Genomic DNA, 25,148 nt, shown 5'->3' on the forward strand with positions numbered 1-25,148 from the left:
TGGGAAACACCCATTCAAGACGTCCTTCCACGTCCAGTAGAACTTCCAAGCACAACAGACTGGCATCTGTTTTTCTGCAGGTCTGCTGACACTCATAGCACCCTGCCCACAAGATGTTTCCAGATGGTCAACCACTTATAGCCCTGATTCAGTTTTTGGGTAGTCTACACTCTCAAGCGTCTTCAGAGAACTTCCTGTCTCTGATAAGATGGAAAACGCCATTGGAGAACCCAACAGTGAGCCCAGAGAACTCTATCGATTGCTGCAGCCATCATACCTGAAGCTGAGCCAATGTCATCAAATCTGCCAATTTTCATGTACACATCTGCTCAGCTGATTGACCTTTGCTTTCTTGTCCAAGGGAAGAAACAGCTTGCACTGAACCAAATCTATGACTGCATTCATATGAGAAATCACCAGGATATCCAGGAGATGGACTCCCTATGGCAGTAGGAGCCTTTGGTCCCCAGCATGGACTACCTTCCCATTAGCTCTGCCAGCCACTGGCCATGCTGGCAGGGGCTGATGGGAATTGTAGTCCATAACATCTGGAGTGCCAAAGGTTTGCCACCACGGCCCTATGGGGTAGCAATTATGACTCCTGAAAAGCTTGGGTCCATTGAAAGACTGATCAATCAATCATCCACATACAGGTGTATGTGGATCCCCTGCAAACATAAGCATGCAATTATTGAGACCATCAGCTTCATGAAGATTTTAGAGGCCAAAGTCAACATGAAAGGCATGGTCTTGAACTGGAAATACCAACTCCCACAGACCAGTCTGAGAAATCTTCTGTCCAAGGACTCTGTGTATATACAGGTAAGCTTTGATTAAGATGATGGAACCTATGGCTTTCCCTCATTGAAGGGCCTCTGCAATGGTTCTCACAGTCTTCATCTTGAATTGCCTATACTTCACAAAGCTATTCAAGAATCTTAAGATTCAAGATGGCCCTCCAGTCCCTCTTTCTCTTGGGGACTGTAAAAAATATTGAATGAATGTCTGAGAAATTTTAAAGGAAAGGCACTGCCTCAATTGATTCAATGTCTGAAGTATGTTGGATTGCATCTAGGGTGTATCGAGTCAATACCAGGCAATGAGAAAGTGCCATGTTTGCTGAAACCTCTGAGAATGACCCACTGCCTCTGCCTTCACAGCAGCATTGCAAATGCTTCTTACTCTACTTCCTGGGATTGACTATCCCCTATTCCATCCAAGAGGAAGCTCCTATGAAAATCTGCCACTGAACTGGCTGAAGGAATCACTGCAGCTGAGGCAGACAGAGACAGGAAAAGTGAAACAGACAGGGAAGAGAGAGAGAATCAAGCAAAAAAAGAGAAGGTGTGTGTTTACTGTAGAGAAGCTAGGTCAAATTTATTTTCTTTCCATTTCTCATGTGCCTACCCTAAAAACTCCTAAAACAAAACACATCAGGCATTCTCTTAATCCTATGCTCTCTCAGGGGACATTAGGAAAAAGACTAAGGTGGGTACCTACCCCAGAAACAGAAAGATTGACTTATTTTCTTCTTCTAGGGTTCATGGGAAGGAGACCCCAAGTGTAGAGCAGGATCTTTCCCCCTCTTTGAGATAGAAACAAGGATACTGTTCCCCTGTGGTATAGGGTGACCAAGGAGCAGACAAGCCCTAACTGTGCACCCACACAGCTTACGGCTGCGCTTACCCATCACTCTTCCCATCTTCCTCTTCCATTCCTGTGCCAAGCTTGATTGAGCTTTAATTCACTGTTACATATGAATGCCCTTCTGCAGAGAATGCTGGTTAGAGGCAAGTAATTATCCTATTCATCACAGCTAATGTGAAAAGCTCCTGTATGAAATCCAAAGACTAGATAAGTGAAGTGAGGAGAGGGAGTAAAAACAACATTCTTAAGTACAGTGACTGATCCCCACTAAGTATTTGTTAGGGCATCTCAGTTTTGATCAATTGCCTCTTCCATGTTTCCTAAATGATTCAGGACTACTGACTCAGTTCTATTCAGCACCAATCACTATCTTGGGGCATGATGCTGTTTGCGTCAGCATGACTAGTGACCCAAACTACAAGACCGAGTGAACTGGGTCACAGTTACTTGATTAAAGGAAATTGGTGTGCAACAAGACAGGAAAGCAACATTAGGTATCTAATTACTGACCTGGCAGGAACAGCCTGATGCGTATTTGCCACTCTGCTATGCAACACACTCACTAGCACCAACAGTGTGAAATTGCATTACTCAGCCAACAGATCTCATTCTTGAGAAGGAAGGAAAGACTAGATCCCAAGTAAAAAAGATGGCATCAACCCAAAACTATGCCTCATGCCAACAAACTTTTTTAAAAAGTGGGAGGGGGAACAGTTCCGATAGTTACTTTGTAGCAATACAGAAAAGAAGCAGTAAACTGGTTTTACATTGAGCTGCCTCCCAATCTCATAGCCAGGAAACCTGCCTTTTTTTGCTTTCACCTCAGACTCAAGAACGACAGACTTGCTAGAAGCTATCAAGCATCAGGATGCCCCAGCCAGCCCACAGCAGTTCACCGGGGTTTCGTACAGGGCTATCTAATTCAAACATGCACACAGAACAAGCTGCTGTGTGACAAACCTAATGAATTTATTATCACTGTGGAAATAAATCATACTGCCTTAAAATGAGAAGCCAGAAGGAATTCTAATTTAAGACTAGGGTACATACACATACACACAGAGGCACTTACTAATTGCTCCTGTAAAGGTTGGCTGCGTAAGGTCTTTTGGCACCTTCCTGTAGATGTCAAACCTGAGGGGGGAAAAAACCAAATGCTATAAAACAGATGGAACACTTCACTATTTTGAGTCCTTTGTGCTGAAAAATTCTGTAGATATTTCCATTCAGGTTTCCAAAAATGACATTTTACACACAAGGGCAAAAAAAAAATCTTTTAATTTAATTGTGTAAGGGAACTTCTATTAAAAAAAAAAATTCCTCCCAGCCAAAAGTAGTTTACATCACTGAGAGGAGTCAGGTGAAGGAAAAGGGGTGACAAAGAATCCCAGTAGTTCTTCCTATTTCTCCACCACCACTCACCAAGTAAAGAAGGCAAACTTGATTCCTCTGAAGCCCATCTATTACTTTTATTCCACATAACCCAATGGCAGCAATTAGCCAGCTCCCGGATGAACAGCCCCATCTTCCCCATTTCTGAAGTCTGCCTCTCACACAGAACATATCAGGTTGACTGCACAACTTCATACTTGAGGTTCCATCCTTAAAAAAAAAAACCTTCACAAACTACCTATTAGGTAGATGGGACCTGGACTAGTTTTCCCTTTGACACACTAGCATGCTACGTGCAGTGATTGTTTTGTACAGAAGAGAACTCACTCATGTAAGCTCAACACCTGAAACATCGAAAACCAGCAAGTCAGGAAGAACGCAATGCTAAAATCCCTATCACTAGCATGTAGTTTTCCTCTATGCAGGGAATTGGAGGGGGAGCAAAAGCAATTAATAATGTGAACCCCCATCCAAATGTGCTCTGGCCTAGTGTTACCCAGAAAGCTTCATGGCAGAGTGGGGATTCAAACCTGGGTTTCCCATATCATAGCCCAACTCTCTAACCACTATATAGAACACACCCATAATAATGGTGCATTGACAGAAGTGCCCCATTCTTTAGGCCCTTGGAAGTGAAAAAAGGCAGTAGATTATATTGTGCCTGTCCCCCACCCCAGAAGTTGGGGGAAGGAGTTTCCAGTGGGAGAGCAAACTCCCTCCCTCTCTAGCACCACATAACCCATCAATATTGCTCCCCACACCTGCTTTTTGCTACTGAAATACATAGGTTTTATTTCATACTTCACCCACAGAGCTCAGGGGGCATAAACATAATGCGTATTAATAGAATACATGGTATTTTTTTCTTCTTTGGTTTTAAAACTAGCTTTGGGGGGCCTCGCACAGAAGACGGCCACTTCAGATTAAGCGAAACATGCCACAAAGAAGCTGCCTTGTCCCAGGCAAATAAATCATCTTCTTTTAATCCCCGCTCTCCCATCCCAAAATGTTGCCAACACATTTTTAAATCTTGCAATGAGTTTTTTCTTCCTTCGAGAACTTGTTTCCTTTTATAGTATCCACATGGTGGCATTTTTACTCCTTCAGACCAGAGCTATTTCCTGTTTCCAATTATTCAGTTACACTGCAAAGCCCTTCTCTTTCTCCTTCTGACTTCCTTGGCAGGTTTGTTGAGGCATTATTGTCATTTCAGTGAGACGACGCCAGTGCTGAGGTTTTAATGGGCTGTGAGCAGGAAGTTTAGCTATTTCCTCTGCCTGTGAGGCCATGATGTCATGAGCTGCTATGGGGCTCTTTATCATATGCTGCAGTTGCTGTGGTCTATGTGGAAAGAATGTAAACACTGCTTTCCAGATGTTCCCAGGGAAGCTGCGGGTCCATAAATGGGCCATGTTGTTCAGAAATATTATACTAAATGAGGGGAGAGATGAATCAGGCTACAAAAACGTATAGCTCTGAAAGCATCAACTGGTATGCGCTGATGTACTGAAGCACTAAAGTGCTTGTGTGAATTTGCTGAAAAGCACCCTGGCACATAAAAACTGCATTGTGTTACAAGGCTGAATGTTCGCTCTGAATGGGGAAGTTCTTCACATGGAGATTTGCACTCCTGAGGAGAATCAGACTAGTATCAAAGATACCTGGCTTTAAAACCCTACTTTGCCATAAAGTTCCATGACACTGGGCCACAGCACACCATCCTTTAGCCTAACCTACCCAGCTGTTGTGAGGATAAACTAGTACAAGGAGTGTACACCACCCTCAATTCCTTCAAAGGTGGGTACAAATTAAATAAATAGCCTCAAATCCTTTCAATTGCCACTTTTGACTAATTAGGCTGAATAATTAGGTGGTAACCCTATTTCTGTATTTGTTAGACTACAATGGGGGGGCTCGCTGGGTAACTATGGGTCAGACTCACTCTCAACCTAACCTACCTCACGTTTCTGTTGCAAGGTTAAACATAGAGGATAGGAGAATGATGCACACCACCATTAAGTCCTTGGAAGAATAAAAATGTACTTAGCAAATAATACATCGGGAGCATTTTGAAACGGAGCATAAGCAAAGCTTAACAACCTCTACTTACTACCTTCCAACACATACAGCTGCATGAGAACTTCCAAGCTGGGCTTTAATTTGTCGTTTGGCACTGTTTACTCAAAAGGAAGACTTTTACTTGGTTATTTCATTGTGGCTGTGATGATCGCCTGAAGAATACACCGCAAACTGCTTAGAAGTTCACCTGCCCACGTTTCAGCCATTACTAACACAGGTGAGAAGAATAAGAAACTGTCTACAAGCCTCACTGAGAAAGTTGAAATGAGCTCCCACGCATTTGTAAATGGCAGCTAGTCACAGATGACTGAAAAGCATGCTAACATTTGTGACTGTGGAGGACTGGAATAAATAGAAAGGTGTCACAACAACAGCTTCACTAATGAAAAGTTCTAGCTGCACAATGGCAACATCTTATGAAAAAAGGCAACAGTCAAATACCAAGGAGAAGCTGAAAAAAATCTGCCACAAGCATCACTGTAACTGGGAATTAAACATTTAAAACCAATTCCCCCACAATTATTCAAATGTAGTCATTCATAACTTTTGTGTCAGAACTTATTAGCAGGCTACTAGAAATACACTAATAAAGAAATCTGCTGTGAATTCAAAGCAGCTGTCAATAGGAGGCTGCCTGATGCATCTCGGCATGGTTGAAAACTCTGACCTTCGAGATAGCATCCACTGGAACACACAACTCCCCTGCACTTCTCCATCAGACTGACTGCATCAGAGTGACTGAACAGTGAGAGTGATGCAGAGGTGGAGCAGAATGCCCAATCAGCAGGCATGTTCAGAATAGTGATTCAGACAGAGCCACAGAAAGTAGGCTCCTCCAAGACTGAGCTTCGAATTTAAAAAGTAAACCTTTCCCGATGTATGAAGGAAGAGTGACTCCAATTACAAGACAAAAAAGCACAACTTAACTATCAGAAAATGAGAAAATTCTGTCCTGGCCATTAAAAAGAAATGTTTGCATGCATCCAACATTCAGCGTAGAGATGATAGACTCCCTTCGTTGGCTCATTGCAATGAGCTGTGGTAAGCCAGCTATTCCACTACCCCAAGGCACCTAGTGCCCAAATTAAAGATAGCCCTCTTCTGGAATATTTAGAGAGGGTAAAGGGCAGCACCACAAATTGACTGCAATTAGAGAAAGAGCCAATCAGAATGGGGCTGATCCAGGAACAGGATCAGCTGTTTGTTTTGGGCGAGTAGTATGCTGTTTGATTTCAGTGAGATATATCCCATTATTCTATTCAGCACAGTCTGAAGCTTCCCTCTGGCTCAAGGAACCTTATTCCAAATTGTGGCTATTCTCTTCTGGCAAAAGAGTGACTTGAAGCAGAGGAAGCCAACCCAGGTAACCCCCAAACGCATACCCTTTCCTATGAAGCACAAGGAAGAAGAGGTAAAAATGTCCACCCTCCATGTGCATTAATGCTGAGGTTCAGTAGTAGATGGGCAGTCTCCTGAACACCAAAGCGTTGAGTCTCAGCAGCCATGCCTGTTTTAATACAGTGCTGAACTAGGCGAGCAGGACAGTATTTAGTTAGCCCCATGGCTCGGAACTGCCATGGAGGAAATTTTCAGATTGTTTACACCTTCTCCCTGATTGTTTACACTTCCTCTCCCAACTTGATTACACAACATTTGAATCTTCCAAGAGAGAAGGGGCAAAGTCGTACGATGTGGGGAGATGAGACGTGAGTGACCAGACTGTAGTGAAGAACACAGCGCTCTGATCTGCATTGCACCCACAACAAATACCTCAGTAGAGTTTTTATAAAATACGGCTGTCTGCTTTCCTCCCTCTATTACATACATTCTTGTTAATGAATGTGGTAACTCACAGCCCATACAGGAGGGCTCACCGCCACCACAAAAGGGAGACACGCAAGGGGGTAAGGAGAGAGTGGCAGCCTTCCGAAATCACAAGGCACAGGACCCCAGGTGTGCCACCCAGGCTAAGCATTCTAAACACGGCGCACCACTTAAATTGCTACTCAGGGTCATTTTTCTCTCCGCGAACCAGTGAGTCATTCTGGTGAGTCATTGCAGAGACACGAAATTCCTTTGCCACCTACGTGCAGCAAGCTCTCAGACAAAATAGAGGGAGGGGGAGATCAAGAAGATTTTACACACCTCTCTACAAAAATACACATTTGTTTGGTGAAGGCGGTGGGTGGGGGAAAATGGGGAGATAAAAGATTATTCAACTGAACACATTTAGACAAATGCAGGTTTTTCTTCTGGCAGGATTGCTTTTTTAAATGCAATATAACATTAAAAGGAAAGATGTGTGACAATATTTGCTGGTTCCTCACAACACCAGAAAGTCCAAAGCCCCAACTGCCAGCAAAACGGGGGCAAAGGCAGGGAGGAAGCTAACTACTGTTGGCTTCTCCCCCAGCCATGCCACCAGCCCATGCCCGCTATGCTGGTGTTGGCGCAGGGACACTGGTGCAGCATGCAGTGCCACGTCCCACCACCAGGGAGGGTAATGGCAGCCACACACTGGTGGATTCGCCCCTCCACCAAGGCAAGTGTCCCAGAGAAGGCAAATCCACTGGCGTGGCTCTATGCTGCTCCCAACAGCGGATTCAGCTTCCCTCCTTAGGATGGGGCCACAAGACAGCTTACAAATAAAAAAATAAGAAAAAGAAAACATTGAAAGATAGCGATTAAAATCAAGCACTAGAAAAAAGAACCAGCTCAGTATAAAAACAGATACCATAAAAATAGATTACCAACAGCATAAAACAAGCGACCAGGCTAAAAGAGAGATTAAAAATATAAACCCCCTTAATTAAAAGTCCAGGTGAACAGAAATACTTTGACCTGACACCTTAAAGAAAGCAGCACTGGTGACAAACAAGCCTCAAAGGGATGGGCATTCCATAAGTGACGTGCTACTAGTGAAAAAGCCCTGTCTCTGGTTGCTACGTGCCTCCCCTCTGAGTTCAATCCCAACAGAAGTCAATTTCATGTAGCCACTCCAAGATGGCGCAGCCTTCCACCTTTCTGAGGATGGCAAACTGAGTACTAGAACTTCCAGGGAAGATGGCGTTTTAAACAGACTGAGCTTCTAGGAGCTCTTTATTGAGAGGCAATTGTTGGCAAAGAGCAGACAGTCTGACTCTAGCCTCCCCAGGAAGTTCTGGGGACCTTTAACTTGACAAGTGGACAAGTTTGGGTTCTTTTCTAATCCTCTAATTTTGATAAAATCTAAGATCAGTAAGTGTGAGCCAGCTACGTGGCTTTCAGAAGCTGCCTCTCCGTCTTCTCACCGCCCCCACCCCCACTTGCAGTTTCCCACTTTCATTTTTTCTGGGTGATTTATGTTTTGCTTGTAATTATTCATCATTTCTTCCTCTGTGTTTCTTCTTTCTTTTTTGTTCGTTATACAGTTTTGTGAAAAAATAATAAATGTTGTATTTAAAAAAGGAACATAAGTACTCAGCTTGCTGGGGGTAAAGTGTAGACAACTGGGGAAGGCAATAGCAAACTACCAGCCTAGTAAGAATCATGTAGTCTGCCTAGAAAGCATCATGCTGTAACGTTACCCCATGGATCTGTAATGACCTGGTGCTTGCACAGGGGACAACCTTTATACTTACTATTTACCTGGTTGCCACGTGCTTCACCTCTGAAGGCAGGGGCACAGATAGCGGTAGCTACAGCACTAAGCCAACCATCCACTATTTCTATAGAATGGCTGTTGGTTCCCCAGCACCTCACCCACAATTATCTTGCTTGCACGTTTGTTCCAGTAGCATCTGGTACAACTGAAGTGTGGCTTACTGGTACCTGGCATGGTACCAACTGAATTATGCCTGGAGAACACCAACATCTAAAAGCACCTGTGATGTTTAAATATGTAAACATTTTGTGTGTGTTTTACTTCTGTGATTCAGTGGTGGGGAGGCTACATGTATGTTGCTATGGATTAAAATGTAGGGCTCTAAATGGGTGTGTGAAGTGCATTATGATTGGATTGTAGCTGTACCCTAAGTGTGGACTGGTTTGTTCAGAGTTAATTCGGAGGGCCAGGGGGAAGAAAGCTGATATGAGAAGAGTACGGACTGTGAGAGCAGTCTATGTTCTTTGTTGACATTATTACCCTAAGTGGCACATAAAAAAAATAAGCATTTGTGGCTAGGTTTATTTAAGAAACTTTACAGAAAGAAGAACTGTATTTATCTGAAACCATTACACTTATGAACCTTACTGAAATAGTTACACTGCTATACTTCTAGATAAGCTATATTAAGAGAAAACAATTGTTTTATTTACAGTAAAGGATTCCCTTTTATTTCACAGTCACCCCCATGGACTTTCCATTCTGTCATTCTACAGATATAACTAAGCCATCCTGTTCTTTGGATCCAACTAAAAATTGTAAGGTTTGATGACAGAGAAAATAAGTAGGAAACACTAAAGAAGGCAAGGTGGCAGCATAACACATATCACCTCAAAACACATCAGAGACGTGACTTTACAGGGGCTACATATAAGGGGTCCCAGGAAACAGAAAATGTTACAGCACCCTTGCACCTATGCAGGACCCGTGCTATTAGGACTCAACCCACCAAATTAAACTGCAGCTACAAAGAAGACCAAATGACAGTAACTAAGATGGAAAGACTGCTCTGAAGCTAGAACACCAGGAGAAACTAATGAACAGCAGTCCTTGCCAGGAATCTGTGCCTTCATCAGAAAGTAATGATCCAGCTATGAAAATGGTGTTTTCTCAGCATTTGCTAATGTCAGAATGTTGCTCCTAAAGGCAGCATCAAGAGTCAAGCACAACATGTGCCTTATGTCAGTCATATCTGCTGAAAGAAAGTTATCACCCCGTATTTGACTTTGAGATTATAATGCTCATATTGGCCCTAAAGGACCAGGCATGGTTATTGTGAAACAGTCCAGAAAAAAAATGTCTGAGTGATCTGAACATCACATCTGATAACCACTCCACAAGTTCAAGCAAAAAATCCATTCTGCAGAAGTATGCCTCAGGATGGCAACTAAGGGGCAGAGAACATTCTTTATATGGCAAAGGGCCCACATTCAATGACTGGCATCTCCAGTTAAAAAGTATCTCAGACAGCAGCTAGTGGGAAAGATTTCTCTGTTTGTGACTCTAAGAAATCACTGAAAGAGCAGGTATAACCAGCTAGTGGGACCAAGGGGATGACTAAATATTTGGCAGATGCATGTCTTCATTGGGATGGATCCAAATCATCATCAGCGAAGTAAAGCTGGTGGAGTGAGTTTTCCCCACCTCCCTTCTCTTGCTACAGCCTGCTATGAAAGTATGCAGTGTGGGGGAGGGGACTGATGGAAATCACTCTCACCTCCAGAAGTGCATCCAACCCACTGTGACGCATTGACAAAGTCTCCAGTCTTTTCCAAGCTGCCAATGCAGAATAATTAACTTATGCTGAATGAATTAGACACTTGTGCTGGAATCTGGGGGTGGGGCTGTAATTTGGGGGTGCAGTAAATGCAGTGTGACCTCTATGCCAACATCAGTATCACCAGCGCCACACAAAAAGGCACAGACACTTCATAAGGGCACTTAGGCCAGCCCAGGGGAGCCACTGTATTGGCAGGCCCATTATGCGTGGAACTGTAGAAGTTTCCCATCACACCATAATTTCTGCATCGGCAGGAGGTTGCTTCTGTACGAGGGGGGTATTCTCAGGTGCGTGCTGACTTGAGTCAGCTCCCAGTGGAGTTTCAGACAGGGAACGCCCCCCCGCCCCTTTCAGCAGCACAGACTTATGCCACCAAAAAGTGCGGCATAAGTCATATGCTTCGATGGGTGCAAGCCATATGCTTCTCCTTCTTCCCCTGGCACTCGTGCTGCCAACTGCCTTTTTGGAGGCAGTGCAGCAGCAGTATCCCTGGCCACTACTCTACTGCCCTTCTCTTTGGATTGGGCTGCCTATAGACACCTAATGTGTTCTTGTTACAGGAGTGTTTCTTCCTGGGACCAGTACAGGAGGGAATTCAAAATACTCCTGTAGAACAAGATACAGTAAACTGCACAGTACCAGTGGAGCTATTCAAAACTTCTTTCACAGAAAATTCATGGCAACGTGGAGTAAAGGAAATGAAGATTGATGCTTGCAAAGGAACAGAGAGCCACTTCATAATTCTAGATATATGGTATATTAAAGAACTGGAACAGAAAATATTAAAGCTTACACATTTGAAGCCCATTATGATGTGATCCAACAGAGTTTTTTTAGTGTTAGCTGCAGGCACCAAATATATTTGGTTGAGGGAAGACATGATTTCTCTTTTCTTGCAGCACTGATTACGTAAGGGCATTTCATTTACGGGCAGCTGGACAGTAGCCGACTGCATCTTCTGAAAAGGCTTACAAACATTTCAAGTTATTCTCATGCTGCAGGCCCAGTTACATATGCAGAAAGTAAGCCTGGGAAACCTGGCATTTTCCAGCCAGACTGCGGTATGTTTACCGCACACACGCCAAACGTTAATAACGCTGCCACACTGGGATCATGTTTCTTACCAGCATGGGGTACACTATGGTTAAAAATCTTCTAAAACTGATTTGATCTAAGCTCTTGCCCAGTGACAGCTGGAACCACATCTGCCACCACTGCCACCATTGCCCACAAAAGCAACTGTGAGGGACAGCACGTGTGCATCGCTTCAAAATGTGGCTTAAGAGCATGCTGCAGTACATGATGCATAAAACAAACAATCTTGTTGTTATAATGTATGGCAGATGTTCTTATCCCACTATTTAACATACATACGAAGATTTTCTAAAGAAAAAAAAAGTACTTTTGTCGGCTCCAGAGTCACAGGAGCTGAGTCACCCAGAGCTATTTATCTTCTAGCACACCTGCTCTCTAAACAACATGCTCTAGGTAGTGTGGGCTGGCCCTGCATTATGCGATGTGTGGGTGAGTGCAGGAGGCAGCTGCTGGTGATTCCTAATTTTGAATCTATGATTCAAGGCAAGGTTAACATGTTAAAATGGAAGCAGAATTCCTTTTATTTATTTATAACATCTGTGTGCCACCTTTCCACCAAATCAAAAAGAACCAAAACATTAGAAAAAAATCAAAGAAACAAAACCAAAATTAAAATACATAAAACAAACGGTAACAAAAACATAGGGCAGGATGACGGGATCATTGAGGGAGCACCATACAGGGGGGAAATCTTCACCTGCACCAAGAAGACAGAGGAAGAAGAGAGCCGATAAATATTCCTGTGGAGAGAGTTCCATCGTTTTAAGTGTCTCAGCTGAAGAGAACCTCTTTTTGCCACCTGCCTGATCTCAGAAAGAGTAGGTGGTTCTTCAGGTATGCTGGGCCCAAACCATATACTGCTTTGAAGCTCAACACTAGCACATTGAATTGGGCCCACAGCAAACTAGGGACCAGGATAGATGGACCAAGACTGATACGGTCCCTATGACCCATTCCAGTCAACATCCTGGCTACAGCATTAAAAAAAGATGAAGTCGTTCTGGACTCTTGGATCAAGAGTGGGATAAAGATGTATCAGACAGAGAAAGGGAACAACAACAACAACCAGACTGCACACTGTAAGGTGTTTTCTATAGCCATATTTCAGAGTGGGAAAGCTAGGAGAAACAATAACATTTCTAAAATCCATTCTGTGGTTCATAACAGTCTGCTCTTCCTGCCTTCCAAATCCTACCACAATTCCCCACCACCACCAACACACACTTTTTAATCTTTTAGCACAGCATCAAATATTGCTCTTGGAAGGATGACATTGGGAGGTACTTGCAAATTTCCTTCTCCAGTCAGCAAAACAAGATTTTCATGATGTAAAATATCAGAGGATATTAAGAAAAGGTCAAGACTCAAGAGCATTGCGTGCTCAACTTCACAGCTGTCTTTGCCAAAAAAACACCCCTTCAACTGAAAAAAAATATAATTATACATAGTAGGGATCATGGAAGTGGCATATGGATCTTAGATTATCAAATAAGGGACAAATATCTGGATAAAGAACATATAGTCCTGATCAACAATTTTTTCCTTTTAATCCCTAACCGGGTGGGATTGGACTGTCATCACCTAATAGTGTGGGAAAAGGAATTTTGCACATGCTAAGGGATGTTTTAATATTGAACCTGACCACAGAAGCTGATTCCACAGCAAAAAAAGGCGCCTTTTTTCTGTTTTCCTTTAGAAAAGCAGAACATTTCATTGGACACAACATCAAGCAAGTTGAAAAGAAAATTATTTAATAACCAACTAGTGCTACTCTTTTCTTGGATCACTGCTCCAAAATAAAATCTAATTATGTATTATTTTATCTTCGACTCCTGCTAGAAATGGCCGTAAATTAAATTCTACACCTTAAGCAGCCAGGGACAAGCTTGAAAACAATACTGGGGATTAATTTGATTATTGAATTCTGCATGGAAGTTAGTGAAACGTCAGTATAACTAAAATACAATAAAGAAAGTCGGGGACCTGCAAGGACCTGACAGGTGAATCTAACCCCCACCCAACTTGTTCTCTTTTCCATGCTACGTCTGCTTTACCGCCTTCCCTCTTCCTAGCAGGGGTTGCAGTTTCTACCCCTTACCTACGTCTTCCCTCTCTCCAGCCGCTCTCCCCCCCCTTCCCTCCTTCTTTCTTTCCTTCTGGCTTCGCTTCCTCCACCCCTATTTTCTTTCTTGCCTGCCCCCTCCTCTTCCATCCTCCAAATGCAACTCAGATTTCAAAACGAAACTGCAGCAGCCATTTTGAAATGCCTCGGAAACTACAGAATGTTGTTGGTTGTCTATGGCCGTTTCCCCACATTGAAAATATGCCTGGTTTGGCTCGGTTCCATCAAAGCCCATGTCTTTTTATCCCGGTCTCTCTTTCCCACCGCAGCCTGCGTCTGTGGAGGGGTCGAGTTAATGCCAGGATCAAAACCTCCACTTCCCTTTCCACAAGCCCGCAATCTGCTCTGTGGCTACTCATTCCTGATTGGCTGTTTGTTTTGGGATGGGAAAGTAAAAGAGCATTCCTCCCCTCTGCTTGAGGAAGCAACCTTTTTTTAAACTTTAACGGCTGTGCAGCTACATAGCCACACCGTGCAAGCACTCTTTTTTTTTTCTTTGCACGATTGTGGCTTCGTAGCTTCGCAGAGCACACAAACAAAAAAAGTGTGTCCCAGTTTGTCTGGAGTCCGCTGTTCTGAGCATACCCAGTCCACTGCGCTCTGATTGGCTGTTGTGTTTGGAGTGGCAGCTTGAATGAATTGTCGGGCAAACCGAGCGGGGAAAATAACCCTGATTGGTCTCGCCACAAAACCGGCCTCGGCACAGGATTCTCAAAAAGATCTAACTTCCTGGTGATTTTTAAAAATCCCGGGATGAGGAGGATAGCACAGGGTAGGGCCAGAACCTTTTCGAGACCGAGTGCGCAAACTGCAACCCAAAACTCACTTACCGTATATACTCGCGTATAAACCGAGTTTTTCAGCCCTGTTATAAGGCTGAAAAATGCCCCCTCGGCTTATACACTGCTTACCAGCTGGCTCTTCAGGCCTATGCCGAGGCTGGGGGCGTGGCCGGGACGACCTCCCTGCGGCTGCACAAGCCCAGCCGCTTGTTGCTGCCCTCCTCGGAGGGTGAAGGGGAACCCTGGCTGGCTGAGGGGAGGCTGAGGGGAACCTGGGAGGCAGAGGGAGCTCCTTATTTGGGCAGTGACTCCCCCTGATGCCATTGCCCAAATAAGGAGCTCCCTCCACCTCCAGGCTAGGTTTGAGGAAGCCCAGCCTGCCGGGAGGTGGAGGGAGCTCCTTATTTGGGCAATGACATCAGGGGGAGTCACTGCCCAAATAAGGAACTCCCTCTGCCTCCCGGCTTACCACCTTTGGCTTATACGCGAGTCAATACATTTTCCCAGGTTTGGGTAGTAAAATTAGGTGCCTCGGCTTATACAAGAGTCGGCTTATACACGAGTTTATACGGTATTTATCGCAAAGTGCCAACACGGCAATTTAACCTGAATACTGAGGTTTTAGTTTAGAAAAAACAGTTGGCTCAAAGGTGCACGTTACTCAGGAGTAAGATTGGTGGTAGTTGGTGGCTTTGCTTTGAAGCAACCGTGCAACGCTTTGAATGGGTGAATCACAACCCTAGGAGGGTTTACTCAGAAGCAAGCCCCATTGCCAGCAACCGAACTTACTCCCAGGTAAAGGATCGTGCTTTAGTTTTTCCCTAAAAATGGGGGGGGGGGTTTTTAACACCGCTTAACTGGGTTACCTACACTGCTTCCCCAAAACTAGGTCTGAAGTTTAATGCTAATAATCTCCCTGAAATAATTACACTATTATCACACTGGGGGCCTGGCGGGGGAAGGGGGAGGGGTGCGGGGGGAGAGGGAAGTAAAACTTTCGCTTTCTGAAACCCAATAACCTCACCACCACAAAATAGAAGTAAGCTTGAACCCTTCGGGGTAGGACGGGATATAAATTGAATAAACTAAACTAACTAAACTAAACTAAAAAGGCAGTCAAGGAAGGCAATCCTAAGCAAGAATGTTGCGCAGGGGGGGGGTAACTTCAGGAAAGCTAAATTGGTGGAGCAGCCGTCTGATCTGCAGTTTTTCCTTCACATGTCATCACAGCATTTGACTTCCCACAAAATGCAACAGGAACAGAAAAATAAAAGCATGGAGAATATTTTGAAATGGACCTCTCTGTCCCACATTTGCCTCTGTCAGAATGGCCTTATTCTGACAAGAGGGGTGGGGAAGGGATGCTCAGGGCGGTAATGGATGCTCTTCTCCCTTTCCTGCCAGTCAATTCTTTATCAGTGTGAAATGCCTTTTGTCTTTTGTACTTTTGCTTTGATCCTGTGGGAAAGGGATTGGCGTCGCGAGCCTAGGGACTGAGCCTAGCCCCATCATTCTCTCTCCCGGGGAGGGGGAGCCCTTAACAAACAGTTCACTTCAATCAGGGCAAGCGCCTGAATCCCACCACTGCGCCTGCCCTGCTCTTGGCAGACGCACTCCTCCCAATGGAAGCACCTCATCCGGACTGCTGCTTTTTAATTCTAACCCCCAAAGGTTTAGTTTGGTCCCAAAAGTTACACCCCAAGAAAAGCGTACCAGCCTCCAGTCCCCCAAGCTTTGTGGGGGAGGGGCGTACTTGTGGGGCAGTAGATGGTACTTACAGAAAATCAGGTTGACTCAAGAGGACCTCCGTTAAGCTCAGCCCCAGCTGGCAGAGCACCTTGTGCATGGCCAACCTGTGCAGCGTGACTCCCAACGCGTTTGCTGGCAACCACCTCTGGCTGGGTAAGGGGGAGGGGAGATGACAGCATGCATGCCCACAGAGACGGCTCTGAGTGCCGCCTTGGGCACCCGTGCCATAGGTTCGCCCTCACGGACCTAGATCCATCAGGCTCCCTCCTTCACAAGCCAGTCTAACAATGTCGCAGTCACATTCACACGTTTTATCTCCTAAAATATCTCCCCACTTTCATGGCCCTCTGCCTCATGGCCCTCTACATCTGGGACCTGCCATTCCTCCCTCTTGGGGAGAGGATTTTGAATACGGAGCTGCTGGACGCCATTTATATTTATTATTGTATTTTTATTGTATTTTATTGTATTTATAAGATTTAGCTGTTACTGTTTTATTGCTGCTTTTAAAGATTTAGCCATTTTATGTTATATTATGTTTATTGTTGTACACCGCCCGGAGCCCTTCGGGGATAGGGCGGTATAAAAATCTAATAAATAAATAAATAAAATAAAATAAAAGGTTATGAAAAGAAACCAATTCTTCGTTGTACATAGCTTACATTGGCACCTGGCATCTCTAACAACAATCATTCACTATTATGAAGAACCTATCTCCCTAAGAGGGTTCTATAATCCTGATCTGGCACTCAAGGGCAAAAGTGTAAGTAAGGGCTTGGTGGCTGTATTAGCTGGAAAAAACAATCACATGCGCTACAGATTCAAAGGAATGCATCAAAAGAAAGGTAACTATGTCAATCATTCTCCAGTGGGAGTCAGCCAGTTTTACTGCAAGTTCTTGACTGAAGTGGCTTGCAGAGGGCAATATTTATTAAAAGAAAAATAAAATTCCCTACTCGACCATGTGTTACATATATTTCTCTAGTGCCCACCCTTTTTCATTTATTTAGAGGTTTAACTAGACTGGCCTTTGAGGGAGGGAGAGTAAAAATGTATGCATATATGAACAAAACTTGTTAGAACCTTTTGCTAGTATATCAGATTAGCTTCTCCATGGTTTTAAATTTTTAATGTGTCCTACATTTCTGGAGATAAAATGGAATTGAAAAGGGACAGGAAGAAAAGTGAGCCTATTTCCCTAGTGTAAAAGCATATTAAAAATTTGGTTTTCTGGGGAAAATCAACAAATTCAGTTTGTGACTGTTCCCAAACCTCTGTCCTCTACATTAAGGAGCAAGAAGGAAAAAAGCAAATAGATTTATACTCACAGTGTCAGATTTTCCCCCCTTTAAACCTGTCAGCCACTTCATTACAACATCACAGAGGAAAATATACTCCAGTAAAACAGATTAATCCATTTTTGGAATGAAAACTGAAAACGTCATTTTGAGTGAAGCAGCAAAACAAAATACAACCAATGAGACCTCCAAATCAACAGGCACAGCTATTCTCTTGCTTCTGCAGTATCTCCATGACTTAATTCAGCACAGCACTTTTTCCCAACAGAATTTAAACTTAAACAACCAGATGCTAAAGTTCTTGCCACAATGAAATACCCACTATCACATATTTTTATCTACAGCTCAGACATTATTTTCTGACCAAGAAAGGTAGCCAATGAGAAAAATGGCAGAAAAAAACATTGTGAAAGACAAAATATTTACCTCAGGGGAGTCAAACTCACGTCAGATATGACATAAATGTGACTTGGTTGGGCCAGGCCCAGAAGTGGGGGGGGGGGGAGATCTATGCTTCAGCTGGGGAGCCCCCAGTAGACTTGCCAGCCCCAATTAGCACTGAGGGAGGGGTGACTGCCTTGACTGGCAAAACTGCAATGGGTTTTCCAGCCGAAATCAGCACTGGGGGGAGGAGGGCTGCATCAACTGTTGAGCCCAAAGCGGGCTCACCAATCCAGAACAGCACTGGGGAAGGGGGTTGGCCCTGGAGGCAGATGGTTGCCTCAGCTGGCAAGCCTACTGCAGATTGGAACGGGGGGGGAGGGGGCTTGCCAAGACAGATCAGGGGCGGGGTGGGGGTGTCTAGATTGAACAACTCACAGTAGGTTCACCAGGCCAGTTCGGCAGCAGGGTGGGTAGCTGCCTAGATTGGCAAGCCCACAGTAGGCTCACCAAGTCAGATTGGGAGCAAGGGGGAAGATTGATTCAGCTGGCTCATGGGCCTGATAAGCCCTCTCAAGGGGCTAAATCCAGGCTGCATGTTTGACAGGACTGATTTACCTCTTACTATAGTTTTGAGGCAAGTGCAAGTGTGAGGATTTGCCCTTGGCAAATAAGATCAACTTAATTCATACCATAATATTCCCTGTTAATATGTATGGGTGTGAAAGCTGGATGATGAAGAAAGCTGACAAGAAGAAAGTAGATTCATTGAAATGTGATATTGGAAGGGAGTCTCTATACAGAGGATTCTACCAAATGTACATCAAGATTCATAGCAGGCAGTCCAATCCAGATTGGAAGGCAGAATGGCCACGGGAAGCGGTGTGGGCTCAGATCTATCCATTTGCCCTCCCAGCTGGTTAAGTGATACTTACGCCAACAGGTAGGGCAAATAGGGAGGAGGGTGAACACTGCAGAGTTCCACAGCCCCCAACCCACTTGTGCCCACTGCTTCCATAGCTGCATTGTCCTAATGTGGAGACCAATGAGGCCGAGGGCATTTCAGGGTGTTTCCTAGAGGCAGAGCTGACGCTAGTCAGCTTCCACCAGCCCTCACCCCAAAAGCGGCAGGACAGCTAATAGACTTGCACTACCCAGAAAGGTAGAGGATTTTCAGACGGCAAGGGTTTTTTCAGTTTCGCTGCCTCCCTGTATCATCTGGAAGCCCTCTGGAGGCGGTGAAGTGGTGTGGCAGCAGTCCTGCCCCCCCCCCCCCCCCGAGCTGCCCCAGGATCTGGATTGTGCTGTTAAGATCCCTTAACTGACAACTCTAAGCAAATCACAATTACATCCCATAACTGCAACAATATTTTACCAGCAGCATCCACTTCAGAGCAATGCCAAAAGGAAGGCAAGATAAAAGAGCAGATGTGTTTTTTTTACAAATAAACAAGAGGCAAAATATGTCATGGTGTTTTTGTTGTAGATCAGCAACTGATAGATGAATGCAGGTATATACACGTTAAGAGTCCACTCAAGCAGTTTCTCAACCATTATGCTATTTCCGGGAAGGGGGGGGGAGGAGAGAAATTCAATATGCTATTACATTTTTAGATGTACATCTAAGATATTTTAAGCATAAATCTAAAAATGGAAAGAGTGAATATGACAGAGCCATACAGAGGACTGACAGCAGATCCCTGCATGCCCTATGTCTCCTACTGAAATCCATTCATGGACAAGGGACTCAGTGCCAATGAATGAAAGAGAAATCGAAGAACATGTGGTACTTTCAGTCTTCCCACAAGAAGAAGTAGTGCCCCCAAACCCACAACCCAAATCTGCTAGATCCCAGAACTACACAGAACACCAATTTAATTCAAGTTGTAAGCTCTCTCATTCAAGTTGCCAACTGGGACAAAATATGACAAATCCAATATCAGTCCTGGCTTGGAAATATTGCAATAATAGTTTGCTCACCACTTAGTGTTGATAAATACAGTGAATACGTTCTTGATCCAGGTCAGGGGCATCTACATTTTTATCATATGTGTTCCTATAATCTCCTTCAGCATACAGTATTTTAACAAACCAGCTACCACTACACAAGTAAATAAGAATAAGGTATTTTCCTAACAATTTCCTCCTGCTGGTTGTAATGTGTACAACTGACTTACTGGAAGGTACCACAGACATGAGTCACTAGACAATACTAAAGCAAAATTTAGTACAGCTCATCCCATAGGCAAAAGAAGAAGCTAGCGCTGGCTTTTTCTCCACTGATTTGCAAATAAATAAATAAAAGTATTGTGATATCTATACTCAAAATCAATATAACGTCCTGCAAAAAAGAACTCAGAACTCTCATTTTCTATATATAAATCTAGGCTGTTTAAGAGTTCTGGGGAAAACCAGAAACCTTGGGTGTCTGTGTGTGTATAAGTACCCTCAAATCCCACTTATGGTGACGCTATGAATTAATAACCTTCAAAACATCCTATCATGAACAGCCTTGCTCAAGTCTTGCAAACTGCAGTCGTGGTTACATCCACTATATTGTGATACTTCAATTGATTTTTAAAGTATCGTGTCAGTGTTTCTGGGCGGTGGGGGATGTGGATTTATTCCATGGATCAACTTGGCTATCTGCAATTCTTGTAGAACACGCTTAGCTGTTTTTAATAACAAACTGAGCTGAATTAATGGAACCTCAAAAATACACATGGAAAGAACGGAGAGAGAGGAACAGAACAATCTAATTCAATTCTTCACAAAAAGGCCTTTGACATTCAAATCCATTCTCAAATATGTATTCTGCATTAGCTATTGATATGAAATCTCTGCAATGTCAACTGCCTAAATTGCAATCTCTTCTTAAGAAAAAGAAAATATACTGGACTCAAAAAGAAGTGATGGGAGAAATTCTGCCTCAGCGTTTCACATAACGAGCATATACAAGTACTTCAATACTCACAATATGACCCTTAAGGACAACCATTACTTACTTATTTAATTGTTTATTCATAGCCCACCCTCCCCACCAAGGCAAGCTCAGGGCGGCTCACAGCAACCAATTAATCTCAGCTATTTCAATTCCAGTTTCTCAGTGCCCAAAAAATAATAGGCTATAAAGCTAATCAGGAGGAAGGAGCAATCAAAAGAAACAAAGTAACATTAAACAATAAAACAAAGAAAAAGGGATGCATTTCTTTTTCTTTTGTTCATGTATTTTTCTTTTTTCTTTCTCTTTTTATTTTCTTTCTTTTTGTATTCTGTTGTTGGTAAATTGTGTGCAGGTATTTTGCATGTGATGTATTTGATGTTTGATATGTTGGAGTTGACTTGTGATGTATTGTCAGTAATAAATATAGTAAAGATGGAATAAGTTTTAGTACTTGGTATGTAAATAAAATGGGTATTCAAATTTACAGGGATCTGTCTACAGAGAAAAGATGGGGGTGGGGGGTGGGATCACCCTCCATTGTCCAATATCACTGTTTGTCCAGTCAGAAATAATATGGCTTGCTCTCAAATTTATTTAAGGTGCCACAAATTATTAAAGAGAACTCTCTGATGATATTCTTCTCTAGTGCAATCTGTGCCCTGAAATACCTGATGGAAATCTATAACACTACAATATTACATAATGTAATAATAATAGGTCTGAAACAGCCTCGAACTTCCACTCCTCCAAACCTGTACTGTTTTTGCAATCACCCATGTCCATCAGTGAGGCCACCACACCCTACCCATAATCCTACACATTAACTTAGATCAAAGTTATGTCATCAGGTCTTTGTAGCACAGATCTCACCAAGCACCTAGAACATCCAAGTGTTATATAATAACAGCATGTTTTCTTCCTTAATAATCCCACCTATATTCCCTTCCTTAGGCAAGGATGCAGACACCTCTAGTAAATATCTGCTGAGGTGGGACTTCTGTAAGCAAAGGTGACAGAGAGGGCTTGAGCACAGCATTACCCTATGATATAAGAGCCAAGTATCAGAACTTGGTTGTGTATCCTTTTGACACAGAGTCTGACACACAACAAAAATGGATGTCTCAAGAGTGACTAGCAGTAGAATACATCACCAGAATCTCTGTTACAAAAACAATGATTTTAGGACAACATTAACAGCAAAGATTTCCATGCAAACATTTGCCACCCTATATACCAACCTACTTTGCCCAATAATTAATAATCTGATGTGAAGACCTAATAAGAAAATGGAAGAACAGCAACTGAAAATGATGAAAATAAAAGGAATTTTTTAAAAAAAATCTTTTAAAAATATTAGTTAAATACTCAGAAGATTTATATGCCACTTCTCCAGTCCTACCTGCAACATACTGCACCACATAATGGAATGAATATCAGATGCAAGCAGGAATGTGGGTAGGAGATATTGGGAGAATGTAAGATACGGCAAGAAGCTTTAAAAAATAACTACAGAACTACCAAACCTAGGGCCAAACAATAATATGGAAGAAGGTCAAAGCAGCAGATGCAAAGGATGGGCAAAAGGACAGTGCATCAGCCTTCGGGAAGGAGACAACAATGACAGAACAGAACCACTGAGTACATATCAACACTCAGGCATCACAAGCATTTTGATACTGCAACCAGGACAAGGCTATAACAGTGAGGACTACTTTGACAGACAGCCAGTAGGTATATCAGGATGCCACTTCAAGAGTGTAAATGAAGTGAACATCTGACAAATACACTCTCAACAGGGGTCAATGTATTCTTATTTCAGCTTCCCTTCACTGTACTTAATTCAGCTTCCCTTCACTGTATTCTTATTTCAGCTTCCCTTCACTGTACTTATTTCAGCTTCCCTTCATTCTCCACACCACCTCTCCTTGGTTCACTTATTTTTTTTAATTTCATTTTTACCTTGTCGTTCTCCCTAATAGGACTACATCATTCTCCTTTCCCAAATTTTTACCCTCACAAAAACCATGTGAGGTAGGTTAGGCTGAGAATGTGTTTCTGCAACAAAGTCACCAAGCAAGATGGCAGAGTGGTGACAGAAACCTGGTTCTCCCAGATCATAGTCCAACACTCTAATCAGTACACCACACTGGCTCTCGTACTCACTACTCCTGACATTACTCCAGGGGCTCTAATGGTGATATCAGATGTCTGCCTCTGAACCACAAATCTTCTAACAAATGAGCCTCTGTAACAGCTAATGAACATCCCCCTTTGCTTCCATTCCTTTCAGATTGTCCTAATTGCTGTTCACTTGGCACATTTATTATTTTGGTGAGAAGCTGATTTTGTTAAAGAAGAGAATAGGAAATATTGGGGTAGAGCTTCAGCAGCAACAGTCCTGAAAACCAACCAACTGCCCCCCCCCCTTTTTTTTTTTTACAAGCACTGATTCCTCCACACTCTTCTTTTATCTCTGGCTTGGCAACTGGGATCATGACAGCACCTTTCTTCATGTCAAATCCGGCCTAGGGCTAACAGATGCTTACTCCTACATCACAATAACAGTGAAGCAACTGAGGTCATCATTCATCAGCAAAAAGGGGGAAAAATAAAAATGATTTTTTTCTTGTGCCCCTCTTTTCTTGCACCGTGTATAGCGATGGAATTGTCCAGCTGTGCCCACATGCAACTGTGCTCGCTAAGAACCACTCTCACCCCATCCCACCAGCACCGCAGAGGGGCGCTCCGCATTCAAGGGATGCGCGGCTCGCCTCTTCTTCCAGTAGAGAAGGGGGGGAAGTTTCACAAATCAGCATAAGGGGTTCCCTCTGCCTCGCCCAAGTGCGGTCCTCTGCCCATGCGCCGGGGGTCCACCGCAACCCCTTTTGTCCTGGGGTCACCACACTCACCTCCTGAAGTCAAAGGGCATGTTGGTGGCGAAGGCAGTGCAACCTCCCCCACCCCCCTCCCCAGGATCTCAGCCTCCCTCGTGCCGGCTTCAGGGGCAGGAAATGACGGACCCACCCGGCCAAGCCAGAGGACGCGCAGCAAAAATTCATTGGGCGGCAGAAGGCAGTCGCCGCACCGCTTCCGCCGCCCAGTTAAAGGGGACTTGCAAACGGGCTCAAGGGCAGGAGACGGGGGGGAGAAGCTAAATGTTTAGTGAGACACCCGGGACTGTGGTTGCAGATGTCGATGAAACCACAGATTCCATGTGTTGAGAGACACAGATTTATGCTGCTGCAGAACCAAGGCAATTTGTGAGCAGACTGCTAAGGAGCCAACTTAGCTCTAACGCACAATGGATTGGTTCATTGGGAGTTATCGCCCCAGGTCCTGTACACGCGGACAAGTAAATTCATGCAGCGAGAATAACAAACAACTTCCACTGACTGCAGAATGAAAAGGAATCCAGTGGCACGTTAAAGGCGAAAAAAATTCCAGCATTAATTATCGCTAGCTAGAGCGAACGTCATCAAATGCATAGGAGCGTTTATACATAAACCTTGATTTTATATAAACAACAGAAAGTTATTGGGTAGGGAGTGATTACGCAATTGCAAAAGTAATTGTCTTGACAGCATGTACAAAACTGTGTTAGTGTAAGTCCGACTTACGTGATCCTAACATAAGAAAGTCTAAAGAATGTAATAATACGTCACAGGTATATGTCAGTAAACTGTACAATAATCTTGGGTACAGTCAGTATCATAGTAGCCTGAATGGCCCTGAATAGTTCAATTTCACAATTGCTTGAAAGCTAAACTGGCTCTACTACAGTTACTACTTGAAGGAGAGCCCACACGTCCTGGTTGCCATGAGTTGGTTGTGACTGGATGGCCCACAATAATTTTTATGGTGGGTATTATAATTCATCTCCATATTGCAGAGGTAGAGGTAAGCTTGTGGCCCCTTCCGCAAATGCAGAATAATACACTTTCAATCCACTTTCAGAATTGTTTGCAAGTGGATTTTGCTATTTCGCACAGTAAAATCCAGCTGCAAAGTGGATTGAAAGTGAATTATTCTGCATATGTGGAAGGGGCCTGTGAGAATCACTGGGGAGAAAAATATGTGACACAACAGAGAACAGGTAAAGTTTGTAAGTGGATGGGTCAGGTTATAGTTCTCACCCATATACTCCTTTTCAAGTAAAAAAGAATATTTCCTCTCAGTATACATGATCAGAACATGAGTGGTCTAACATGTCTAAACCGTCTTTCTTATTAAGGTTAT

The 25,148-nt window shown here is 43.6% G+C and overlaps 1 protein-coding gene across 5 annotated transcripts in view; it reads right to left on the reverse strand.

Annotated features, from left to right (window-relative positions):
• ERGIC1 (endoplasmic reticulum-golgi intermediate compartment 1) overlaps positions 1-23,915 on the reverse strand; it is a 110,608-nt gene extending 86,693 nt beyond the window's left edge. For 2 of the 5 annotated variants that reach the window (XM_048491577.1, XM_048491576.1), the window contains exons 1-2: positions 23,822-23,915; positions 2,720-2,781 (exon numbers count right to left, since the gene is read on the reverse strand). In XM_048491577.1, the coding sequence (XP_048347534.1) occupies positions 2,720-2,781; positions 23,822-23,841 (82 nt within the window). In that variant the 5' untranslated portion in view covers positions 23,842-23,915. Of the gene's footprint in view, positions 1-2,719; positions 2,782-23,821 lie in introns of those variants that run through there. The other 3 variants (XM_048491579.1, XM_048491578.1, XM_048491580.1) reach the window with 2 other exon arrangements.
• Positions 23,916-25,148: the final 1,233 nt, after the last annotated feature.

Source organism: Sphaerodactylus townsendi, linkage group LG03 (genome assembly GCF_021028975.2).
Source record: "Sphaerodactylus townsendi isolate TG3544 linkage group LG03, MPM_Stown_v2.3, whole genome shotgun sequence".
In the NCBI taxonomy this organism is placed as follows: Eukaryota; Metazoa; Chordata; class Lepidosauria; order Squamata; family Sphaerodactylidae; genus Sphaerodactylus; species Sphaerodactylus townsendi.